At 55.5% G+C, this 13,385-nt stretch overlaps 1 protein-coding gene and 1 long non-coding RNA gene across 2 annotated transcripts in view; one reads left to right on the top strand and one right to left on the bottom strand.

Annotated features, from left to right (window-relative positions):
* Positions 1–1,007, bottom strand: part of LOC137426569 (serine/threonine-protein phosphatase 2A 56 kDa regulatory subunit alpha isoform) — a 98,700-nt gene extending 97,693 nt beyond the window's left edge. Inside the window, exon 1 of the mRNA XM_068115201.2 lies at positions 279–1,007. Within this exon, the coding sequence (XP_067971302.1) occupies positions 279–426 (148 nt within the window). The 5' untranslated portion in view covers positions 427–1,007. The remainder of the gene's footprint in view (positions 1–278) is intronic.
* The window catches only part of LOC144892443 (uncharacterized), a 474,675-nt gene that overhangs the window by 27,810 nt on the left and 433,480 nt on the right, over positions 1–13,385 (top strand). The gene's annotated exons all lie outside the window — the stretch shown is intronic.

Genomic DNA, 13,385 nt, shown 5'->3' with positions numbered 1-13,385 from the left:
CACACATATAAACACACACATATAAACACACACACACACACACATATAAACACACATATAAACACACACACACATATATACATATAAACACACAAACAAACACACACACACACACACACACACACACACACACACACACACACACACACACACACACACACACACACACACGTTTTGCATAATTATCTACAACTACTATTCACCCTCATTAATCAATATCAGGTGGAACACCATCGCTCCGTACCGTGAAACGCTTTACCTGAATCCTGAGTGCTTACCTTTGAGCAGCGGTAATGGCGTGAGCTCCACCTGAGCATGCGTGTGAAACTGTGACGATCCCTGCGAGCGGCGCTGCCTGCTGGCCCGATGGAGCGCCTTGCGGCTGAAGCCATCCACCTTCTCGGCCGCAGTGGTTGTCATCATCATCGCGGTGGCTGCATCCACCTTTACAGGTCCACCTGCAACGCGCGTCCCTTGATAATTCCACTCGAGCTACCTGCTTATCTGTCGACGTCACCAGATCGCATGAGCCTACCTTGATCTTGTCCCACACTCGCTCCCGCCTTGCCTTCTCCTCGATATATATGGAATGATATACGACGTCCCTATTACCTGTGCCGACGCAACCTGCTTCGAAACGCGTTCACCGCCCACCTTGTCCGTCTGCCTGTCCCAATCACGGACTCCGTGTCTTCCAGGTCTCACCGGACCGACAAATACCTCAGCCAGACGTGTGTGAGGCCTGCAGGCCCCGTGCCACCACTCGCTTGAGCGATCGTCTCTTCCTCTCGACCCACGAGCGTCATCGGATTCCTCTTCCTCTTCACCTACTCTTCCTCTTCACCCAAACGTCCTCTTCGGCATTCGGCTTCACCTAATCTTCCTCTTCCTCTCTGCCCTTTCTTCTCCCTTCCCCTCCACCCAGCACTCAATCTGAGCTCCTTACGCGGACTTACCCGCGGACCTCAAGTCGAAAGACTCTCTTCTTGTTATACTTCTTCTTCTTCCTCTTAAAACGTCTCATTATTTTTTTTCTTTCTACTTACACATTACTATTTCACACTTCATTCTGTTCATTTTCGTACTTTAAATCCTTGTTCTCAGTTAAATGTCCATATAAGTATAACTATAACTTATAAGTAAGTTTAAGCTAAGACCAGTAAGAGTCGTTAAGTTTTTCGGCTTATTTCTGATATTTATTATGAATTCGGAAATGGACATTTTGTTTTGATTTTCGTTTCAAATTCAAATTCTTATTGTTCTTCGTTTCACCTCCTCGCAGGTCACCTGTTCACCGTAAGCTTGAGTGTCAGGTGGTGGTTTGAACCGTACATGTAATTCTCTGATAGCACGATGGATCATGGAGGGCATTTCAGGACTTCCGCTGCTTAATGTTTCAAATCCCAATGTATTTGCTGAGTTATATAACTATAACTATAACTATAAGGGTTGACGGGTTTACATTGGAATTCGACAGGTGACCGGTAGGTCTACCGAGATCCTTTGGAGATTGGGGGGGGGGGGGTACACGTACAGGGATTGGAAGGACTTCCGTGTGGATGGGCGATCTGATGGTAGCCCACTGCTACTGCTACTGCCACTGCTGGTGTTGGTGTTGGTGTGGCACAGGCATGATGGACCCAATCGGACTGCTGGTGTTGGTGTGGCACAGGCATGATGGACCCAATGACCTGCTGGTGTTGGTGTGGCACAGGCATGATGGGCCCAATGACCTGCTGGTGGTGGTGTGGCATAGGCATGATGGGCCCAATGACCTGCTGGTGGTGGTGTGGCATAGGCATGATGGGCCCAATGACCTGCTGGTGTTGGTGTTGGTATTGGTGTGGCACAGGCATGATGGACCCAATCGGACTGCTGGTGTTGGTGTGGCACAGGCATGATGGACCCAATGACCTGCTGGTGTTGGTGTGGCACAGGCATGATGGGCCAAATGACCTGCTGGTGGTGGTGTGGCATAGGCATGATGGGCCCAATGACCTGCTGGTGGTGGTGTGGCATAGGCATGATGGGCCCAATGACCTGCTGGTGTTGGTGTTGGTATTGGTGTGGCACAGGCATGATGGACCCAATCGGACTGCTGGTGTTGGTGTGGCACAGGCATGATGGACCCAATGACCTGCTGGTGTTGGTGTGGCACAGGCATGATGGGCCCAATGACCTGCTGGTGGTGGTGTGGCATAGGCATGATGGACCCAATCGGACTGCTGGTGTTGGTGTGGCACAGGCATGATGGACCCAATGACCTGCTGGTGTTGGTGTGGCACAGGCATGATGGACCCAATGACCTGCTGGTGTTGGTGTGGCACAGGCATGATGGGCCCAATGACCTGCTGGTGGTGGTGTGGCATAGGCATGATGGACCCAATCGGACTGCTGGTGTTGGTGTGGCACAGGCATGATGGACCCAATCGGACTGCTGGTGTGGCACAGGCATGATGGGCCCAATGACCTCCTGGTGTTGGTGTGGCACAGGCCTGATGGGCCCAATGACCTGCTGGTGTTGGTGTGGCACAGGCATGATGGACCCAATCGGACTGCTGGTGTGGCACAGGCATGATGGACCCAATCAGACTGCTGGTGTGGCATAGGCATGATGGACCCAATCGGACTGCTGTTGTTGGTGTGGTACAGGCATGATGGACCAATGACCTGCTGGTGTTGGTGTGGTACAGTTATGATGGACCCAATGGCCTGCTGGTGTTGGTGTGGTTCAGGCATGATGGACCCAATGGCCTGCTAGTGTTGGTGTGGTACAGGCATGATGGACCAATGGATTGCTGGTGTTGGTGTGGCACCGGCATGATGGACCAATGGACTGCTGGAGTTGGTGTGGTACAGGCATGAGGACCAATGGACTGCTGGTGTTGGTGTGGTACAGGCATGATGGACCAATGACCTGCTGGTGTTGGTGTGGTACAGGCATGAGGACCAATGGACTGCCGGTGTTGGCGTGGTACAGGCATGATGGACCAATGGACTGCTGGTGTTGGTGTGGTACAGGCATGAGGACCAATGGACTGCTGCTGTTGGTGTGGTGCAGGCATGATGGACCAATGACCTGCTGGTGTTGGTGTGACACAGGCATGATGGACCCAACAGTCATGAATGTTACTGATATAAAGCCAGCCCAAGAATAAGCCTAATGTTTGCTTAACGTTAAGTTGACTGGCTTAAGATATTTGGTCCTGAGTTCGAACTCCTATCGCTTCGTTGAATTAACACCAGGTGGGTTGACCTAGCCTGTCATGTTTCCGAGGTCGGCAAAATGAGTAGGTACCAGCGGACTGGTTATAGAGGAGTCACTGCATCAGCGGCACTGCCGCGCTTCCAAATAATGATGCAACTGTAGCGGCTACCGCTGGGTTTTCACAATCGCCTTGCACCTATCAAGGACGCGGAGCGATCACCATGCCGGGCTCGTCCAGGACGCCCGGGCAGGCCCGCGCTCAACTTGCCAGGCCTCGGTCGGGACGCCCGGGCATGCCCGGGCAGGCTCGCCCTCAACTTGCCAGGCCGCAGCCAGGACGCTGGGCCACGCCCCCTCTCGCCTTTCCTGGGCAAACACTCCGGGATAATATGTATATATATTGCTGCCCGATAAACGGGCTTTTCAGAGTGCCTGAGTGTTTGGTTTGATTAAAGCAACTCGGATGAATTCCAGCTTTTTGTCGCGTCCATTCTTCCGATCGACGTGGGAGCCCCAGCTCCTTCATTGGTGACCTACCGACATGGAAACGGCAGTCGCCCTTAAACTGCCTACCTTCTGGGAGGCTCATGCGGCGGTTTGGTTCGCACAGGCGGATTCCCTGTTCGCCCTGCGAGGCATCACGGCCGACGACACCCGCTTCCACCATGTGGTAGCAGCGCTCGGTTCGGCCACCACGGCCCGCGCCCTGAGCCTCCTCGAGAGCCCGCCAGCCGCTGACAAATACGGCGCGATTAAGAAGCTTCTCCTCGACGCTTTCGCCCTCCCATCGGCGGAACGCGCACGGCGCCTGCTCGACCTGCCCGAGCTCGGCGACACGCGCCCTTCCGAGCGAATGGACTACATGCTTTCACTGCTCGGCGAGCACTCTCCGGCATTCCTGTTCCGGGAGCTGTTCCTCCGTCAGCTGCCTAACCCGGTACGCCTCGCCCTGGCAAGCACGACGATCACAGATCCCCGGGCCCTTGCCAGAGAAGCCGACAAGATCTCCGCCGCAGGTCAGCGCATCGCAGCGGCGACATGGGACCCACCGCCGTCCGACGCAACACCCATGGCGCCCGAGCACCCGGCACGGTCGACGACCGAACTGCCGACGCAATTGGCGGCCGCTACACCGAGCCGACCACCTCCAGCACGATGACCGGGGCCTCCACCTGACCAAGCGTGGTGTTACTATCATGCCAGGTTCGGACAGAAGGCCCGGACATGCCGACCCCCGTGCACCTTCGGCAGGCCGGGAAACGGCCGGGCCGGCGTTCATTACCAGCCATGAGCGCCGGCCACACGGGCAACTTACTGTTCATCACGGATAAAGCGTCCGGACGGCGCTTCCTGTGCGACACCGGCGCCCAACTGAGTGTCATACCCGCCTCTGACCAGGACAGGCAGTCCGCGGTTTGCGGCCCCTCCTTGGTTGCGGCCAACGGATCGACCATCCGCACCTTCGGCCCGCGCAACGTCACCCTCTGCTTCGGCGGCCAACGCTTTGCTTGGACGTTTGTAACCGCAAACGTGCCCATGGCTCTGCTAGGCGCCGACTTCCTCTGCGCACACGGACTGCTGGTGGACGTCCAACGGCGTCGTTTAATCAACGCCGAAACCTTCAGCTCCCTGGTATGCACATTGAGCAGCTCCGCGCCGACCGAGCTGGCATGCGCCGTCCCGGCGGCGAACGAGTTTGCTCGCCTGCTCACGGAGTTCCCGGCCCTCACGCGGCTGACGTTTTCGGCCGTCGCAGTACGGCATGGGATCGAGCACCACATACCAACCACGGGCCCGCCGGTCTACGCCAGGGCACGCCGCCTCGACCCAGCCAAGCTCGCCGTGGCGAAGGCCGAATTCGACGCGTTGGAGCACCTCGGCATCGTGCGGCGCTCCGATAGCGCGTGGGCCTCGCCACTGCACATCGTGCCAAAGCCGGGGGGTGGATGGCGCCCGTGTGGCGACTACCGCCGTCTCAGTGACGCTACCACCCCCGACAGGTACCCGATCCCGCATATCCAAGACTTCTCCGCCCGTCTGGCGGGACGGGTCATATTTTCGAAAATTGATCTCATACGGGGATATCACCAGGTACCTGTCAGGGCGGCCGACGTCCCTAAAACGGCAGTCATCACGCCGTTCGGCTTATTCGAATTCTTGCGGATGCCGTTTGGTCTCAAGAACGCGGCTCAGGCGTTCCAGCGCTTGATGGACGGCGTGCTGCGTGACCTGCCGTTCCTTTTCGTTTACCTGGACGACATCCTCGTCGCCAGCACGTCCAGGGCCGAGCACCTCCTCCACCTCCGAACACTGTTCGGGCGCCTCAGCGAGCACGGCCTCATCGTCAACCCGGCCAAATGCCACTTCGGCACGACGGCCGTTGATTTTTTGGGCCACCACATCACCAAGAACGGGGCCGTGCCGCTGCCAACCAAGGTCGAGGCCATCACCACGTTCCCGCGTCCCCGCACCATAAAGGCCCTGCAGGAATTCCTGGGAATGGTGAATTTTTATCACCGCTTCGTGCCCCACGCTGCTCAACTCATGCGGCCCCTCTACGAAGCCCTCCGGGGCAAGCCGGCCAAGCACGACATCGCCTGGTCCGCAGCAATGGATGCGGCCTTCCAAAGCTCAAAGCGGGCCCTCGCCGACGCAACACTGCTCGCTCACCCGGTGCTCAACGCTCCCATCGCCCTCACCACGGATGCCTCCGACTACGCGGTGGGCGCCGTACATGAGCAATGGGTGAACGGGGTTTGGCAGCCACTCGCTTTTTTCAGCCGGCAGCTCCGGCCGAACGAGCTCAAATACAGCACGTTTGACCGGGAGCTCCTCGGTCTACACCTGGCCGTCCGCCATTTCCGCCACCTCCTGGAGGGCCGACCTTTCACGGCGTTCGTCGACCACAAGCCGTTGGTTTACGCCATGGCCAAGGTCACGGAGCTGTGGTCGGCCCACCAACAGCGCCACCTCTCCGCCGTGTCGGAGTTTACCACGGACATCCGGCACGTCGCCGGCAAAAACAACGCCGTGGCCGACTGTCTTTCCCGGGCCAGCGCGAACGCGGTCCACCTGGGCGTGGACTTTGCGCTTATGGCGGCGGACCAAACCACCGACGCCACGGTGCAAGCCCTCCGGGCGGCGGACACGGGCCTCCGCCTGGCCGACATCCCCTTCGCGGACACTGTCCTGCTCTGCAACGTCTCCCAAGGCCAGCCTCGCCCCATCGTGCCCGTCACCTGGCAACGCCGCATCTTCGCCTCCCTCCACGGCCTTTCCCACCCGGGCCGGAAAGCTTCCCAGAAGCTGGTGTCGGCGCGATTCGTCTGGCACGGCCTTCGTCGGGACGTCCGCGATTGGACCAGCATCTGCACGGCCTGCCAACGGGCCAAGGTCCACCGACACACCCAGGCCCCGCTGGCACCTTTCACCGTGCCCGAACGACGTTTCGACCACGTCAACGTGGATCTGGTGGGCCCCCTCCCCCTGTCACGGGGGTTCACACACCTGCTCACCATGGTGGACAGGACCACCAGGTGGCCGGAGGCCATTCCCCTCGTCTCCACCACCACCGCCGACGTGGCGCAGGCTTTCATCGCCACCTGGGTCGCCCGCTTCGGCGCACCGGCGGACATCTCGTCAGACCGCGGACCACAGTTCACCTCCGAGTTGTGGGGCGCGGTCGCCCGCAACCTGGGGTTCAAGCTCCACCGTACTACGGCCTACCACCCCCAAGCAAACGGGTTGTGCGAGCGATTCCACCGCTCCATGAAGGCCGCGCTCATGGCCGGCCTTCAAGACGGCGGTTGGGCCGACCGGCTGCCTTGGGTCCTTTTGGGCCTCCGCACGGCCCCCAAGGAGGACCTCCAGGCATCCACCGCCGAGCTGGTCTATGGCCAGGCGCTACGCGTCCCGGGCGAATTCGTGCCCGACGCTACCAGTCCCTGGTCCGCAGCTCACCAGCACTCGGACCTCCAGGAGGCCGCCCGACGGTTTGCCCCCGTGCCAACATCCCACCACGGTGACCCCCAGTCCTACGTCCCCCCAGCACTTCGCACAGCGGAGTATGTTTTTGTGCGTCACGACGCACATCGGGGGCCACTCCGGCCGCCGTACGACGGGCCCTTCCGGGTGCTGCGACGGGACGACAAGTCGTTCGTCATCGACATCGGCGGCAGGTCGGACCGGATTGCAGTGGACCGCCTCAAGCCGGCGCACGTGGACGTCGACCACCCACCACGGGTGGCCCTTCCGCCGCGGCGAGGCCGCCCCCCGTCCACGGTGCCCCCCACTCGACCGCCCACCACCACACCGGACCCCCTCCCACGACCCGCCAGGGGTCGCTTCGGCCGGGTCATCAGGACCCCCCTCAAATTGACCCTGCCGGTGCAAGTCGATTCTGGGGGGACGTGTGTAGCGGCTACCGCTGGGTTTTCACAATCGCCTTGCACCTATCAAGGACGCGGAGCGATCACCATGCCGGGCTCGTCCAGGACGCCCGGGCAGGCCCGCGCTCAACTTGCCAGGCCTCGGTCGGGACGCTGGGCCACGCCCCCTCTCGCCTTTCCTGGGCAAACGCTCCGGGATAATATGTATATATATTGCTGCCCGATAAACGGGCTTTTCAGAGTGCCTGAGTGTTTGGTTTGATTAAAGCAACTCGGATGAATTCCAGCTTTTTGTCGCGTCCATTCTTCCGATCGACGTGGGAGCCCCAGCTCCTTCACAACCAGCAGCCGCAGGCTGCATACGAAACAACAATCCCATGAATGTCGGTCTCTTCTTCGTCTGTCTCAAGAATGGACGACGAACGACAACCAAGCAGTCTTGCTCACCTTCTGAGAAAGCAGTGTGTGTTCACATACATCCGCCATCTTGTCTTGCTCATATGTATTAGTGTGAAGGAGCAAAGTACAAAATGATAAATGGTATATTGCTTGCAATGCACCTGAACTATTGGGAGTTTTATATGACCTGGTTAAGAGCGGGTTCAAAGTTCGCCTGCATTCTTTAAAGAATTTCAAAAGAGAAAACGCCCTCCCATTTATCACCAAACACCGAACTGCTGGTGTTGGTGTTGTACAGTCATGATGGTCCATGGTACAGGCATGATGGTCCATGGTACAGGCATGATGGTCCATGGTACAGGCATGATTGTCCATGGTACAGGCATGATGGTCCATGGTACATGCATGATGGTCCATGGTACAGGCATGATGGTCCATGGTACAGGCATGATGGTCCATGGTACAGGCATGATGGTCCATGGTACAGGCATGATGGTCCATGGTACACTGGTACAGGCATGATGGTCCCTGGTACAGGCATGATGGTCCCTGGTACAGGCATGATGGTCCATGGTACAGGCATGATGGTCCATGGTACAGGCATGATGGTCCATGGTACATGCATGATGGTCCATGGTACAGGCATGATGGTCCATGGTACAGGCATGATGGTCCATGGTACAGGCATGATGGTCCATGGTACAGGCATGATGGTCCATGGTACAGGCATGATGGTCCCTGGTACAGGCATGATGGTCCATGGTACAGGCATGATGGTCCCTGGTACAGGCATGATGGTCCCTGGTACAGGCATGATGGTCCATGGTACAGGCATGATGGTCCATGGTACAGGCATGATGGTCCATGGTACATGCATGATGGTCCATGGTACAGGCATGATGGTCCATGGTACAGGCATGATGGTCCATGGTACAGGCATGATGGTCCATGGTACAGGCATGATGGTCCATGGTACAGGCATGATGGTCCATGGTACAGGCATGATGGTCCCTGGTACAGGCATGATGGTCCATGGTACAGGCATGATGGTCCATGGTACACTGGTACAGGCATGATGGTCCATGGTACAGGCATGGACCATCGTTTATCATCAAACACCTTGTTGGATGTTTGCATTTGTCCTATCAGTGGTAATGTCTGAAAGATGCTTTTAGGAGTATTTGGGATGGGTACTCAGCCCTTCGTGTAGACACCCTCAGCGCTGTCACGTCCTCAATGCTGGCACATCCACATCGCAGTCACATCCACATCGCAGTCACATCCTCATCGCTGGCACTTCCACATCGCAGTCACATCCTCATCGCTGGCACATCCACATTGCAGTCACATCCACATCGCAGTCACATCCTCATCGCAGTCACATCCTCATCGCTGGCACTTCCACATCGCTGGCTGTCACATCCTCATCGCTATCACATCCACATCGGTCACATCCTCATCGCTGTCACATCCTCAATGCTGTCACATCCACATCGCAGTCACATCCACATCGGTCACATCCTCATCGCTGTCACATCCTCAATGCTGGCACATCCACATCGCAGTCACCTCCACTTCGCAGTCACATCCTCATCGCTGGCACTTCCACATCACAGTCACATCCTCATCGCTGGCGCATCCACATCGCAGTCACATCCACATCGCAGTCACATCCTCATCGCAGTCACATCCTCATTGCTGGCACTTCCACATCGCTGTCACATCCTCATCGCTGTCACATCCACATCGGTCACATCCACATCTCTGTCACATCCACATCGGTCACATCCTCATCGCTGTCACATCCTCAATGCTGTCACATCCACATCGCAGTCACATCCACATCGGTCACATCCACATCTCTGTCACATCCACATCGGTCACATCCTCATCGCTGTCACATCCTCAATGCTGGCACATCCACATCGCAGTCACATCCACATCGCAGTCACATCCTCATCGCTGGCACTTCCACATTGCAGTCACATCCTCATCGCTGGCACATCCACATTGCAGTCACATCCACATCGCAGTCACATCCTCATCGCTGGCACTTCCACATCGCTGTCACATCCTCATCGCTGTCACATCCTCATCGCTGTCACATCCTCATGGCTGTCACATTCACATCTCTGTCACATCCACATCGGTCACATCCTTATGGCTGTCACATCCTCATCGCTGTCACATCCTCATGGCTGGCACATCCTCATCGCTGTCACATCCTCATGGCTGTCACATTCACATATCTGTCACATCCACATCGGTCACATCCTTATGGCTGTCACATCCTCATCACTGTCACATCCACATGGCTGGCACATCCACATCGCTGTCACATCATCGTTGTCACATCCACATCTCTGTCACATCCACATCGGTCACATCCTCATGGCTGTCACATCCTCATGGCTGGCACATCCACATGGCTGGCACATCCACATTGCTGTCACATCATCGTTGTCACATCCACATCTCTGTCACATCCACATCGGTCACATCCTCATGGCTGTCACATCCACATCTCTGTCACGTCTTCGTCACTATCAGATCCACATTGCTGTCACAACCTCATCGCTGTCACATCCTCGTCACTATCACATCCACATGGCTGTCACATCCTCATCACTATCACATCCACATTGCTGTCACATCCTCGTCACTATCACATCCACATTGCTGTCACATCCACATTGCTGTCACATCCTCGTCACTATCACATCCACATTGCTGTCACCTCCTCATCACTATCACATCCACATTGCTGTCACATCCTCGTCACTATCACATCCTCATCGCTGTCACATCCTCGTCACTATCACATCCACATTGCTGTCACATCCTCGTCACTATCACATCCACATTGCTGTCACATCCTCATCACTATCACATCCACATTGCTGTCACATCCTCATCACTATCACATCCACATCCCTGTCACATCCACATTGCTGGCACATCCTCATCACTATCACATCCACATTGCTGGCACATCCTCATCACTATCACATCCACATTGCTGGCACATCCTCATCACGATCACATCCACATTGCTGGCACATCCTCATCACTATCACATCCACATTGCTGTCACATCCTCATCACTATCACATCCACATTGCTGGCACATCCTCATCACTATCACATCCACATTGCTGACACATCCTCATCACTATCACATCCACATCCCTGTCACATCCACATCCCTGTCACATCCACATTGCTGGCACATTCTCATCACTATCACATCCACATTGCTGTCACATCCACATCACTATCACATCCACATTGCTGGCACATCCTCATCACTATCACATCCACATTGCTGTCACATCCACATTGCTGTCACATCCTCGTCACGATCACATACACATTGCTGTCACATCCTCGTCACGATCACATCCACATTGCTGTCACATCCTCATCACTATCACATCCACATCCCTGTCACATCCACATTGCTGTCACATCCTCGTCACTATCACATCCACATTGCTGTCACATCCTCATCACTATCACATCCACATCCCTGTCACATCCACATTGCTGTCACATCCTCGTCACGATCACATACACATTGCTGTCACATCCTCGTCACGATCACATCCACATCGCTGTGACATCCTCATCGCTGTCACATCCTCGTCACTATCACATCCACATTGCTGTCACATCCTCATCACTATCACATCCACATCCCTGTCACATCCACATTGCTGTCACATCCTCGTCACGATCACATACACATTGCTGTCACATCCTCGTCACGATCACATCCACATCGCTCTGACATCCTCATTGCTGTCACATCCTCGTCACTATCACATCCACATTGCTGTCACATCCTCGTCACTATCACATCCACATCGCTGTGACATCCTCATCGCTGTCACATCCTCGTCATGATCACATCCACATTGCTGTCACATCCTCATCGCTGTCACATCCTCGTCACTATCACATCCACATCCCTGTCACGTCCTCGTCACTATCACATCCGCATCCCTGTCACATCCTCGTCACTATCACATCCGCATCCCTGTCACATCCTCGTCACTATCACATCCTCATTGCTGTCACATCCTCATCGCTGTCACATCCTCGTCACTATCACATCCACATCCCTGTCACGTCCTCGTCACTATCACATCCTCATCGCTGTCACATCCTCGTCACTATCACATCCGCATCCCTGTCACATCCTCGTCACTATCACATCCTCATTGCTGACACATCCTCGTCACTATCACATCCGCATCCCTGTCACATCCTCGTCACTATCACATCCGCATCCCTGTCACATCCTCGTCACTATCACATCCTCATTGCTGACACATCCTCGTCACTATCACATCCGCATCCCTGTCACATCCTCGTCACTATCACATCCGCATCCCTGTCACATCCTCGTCACTATCACATCCGCATCCCTGTCACATCCTCGTCACTATCACATCCTCATTGCTGTCACATCCTCGTCACTATCACATCTGCATCCCTGTCACATCCTCGTCACTATCACATCCTCATTGCTGACACATCCTCGTCACTAGCACATCCGCATCCCTGTCACATCCTCGTCACTATCACATCCACATTGCTGACACATCCTCGTCACTGCACTATCACATCCGCATCCCTGTCACATCCTCGTCACTATCGCATCCACATTGCTGTCACATCCTCATCGCTGTCACAGCCACATCCCTGTCACATCCTCGTCACTATCACAGCCACATCGCTGTCACATCCTCGGCACTATCACATCCATATTGCTGTCACATCCTCGTCACTATCACATCAGCATCCTTGTCACATCCTCGTCACTATCACATCTGCATCCCTGTCACATCATTGTCACTATCACATCCTCATTGATGTCACATCCTCGTCACTATCACATCCGCATCCCTGTCACATCCTCGTCACTATCACATCCTCGTTGCTGTCACATCCTCGTCACTATCACATCCGCATCCCTGTCACATCCTCGTCACTATCACATCCTCATTGATGTCACATCCTCATCACTATCACATCCGCATCCCTGTCACATCCTCGTCACTATCACATCCTCATTGCTGTCACATCCTCGTCACAATCACATCCGCATCCCTGTCACATCCTCGTCACTATCACATCCACATTGCTGTCACATCCTCATCGCTGTCACATCCTCGTCACTATCACATCCGCATCCCTGTCACATCCTCGTCACTATCACATCCTCATTGCTGTCACATCCTCGTCACTATCACATCCGCATCCCTGTCACATCCTCGTCACTATCACATCCTCATTGCTGTCACATCCTCGTCACTATCACATCCACATTGCTGTCACATCCTCATCGCTGTCACATCCTCGTCACTATCACATCCGCATCCCTG

Source organism: Myxine glutinosa, chromosome 5, assembly GCF_964187855.1.
Source record: "Myxine glutinosa chromosome 5, kmMyxGlut1.1, whole genome shotgun sequence".
Classification (NCBI taxonomy): domain Eukaryota; kingdom Metazoa; phylum Chordata; class Myxini; order Myxiniformes; family Myxinidae; genus Myxine; species Myxine glutinosa.
The sequence above is the reverse complement of the archived record's forward strand: the minus strand, read 5'-3'. Positions and strand labels throughout refer to the sequence as shown.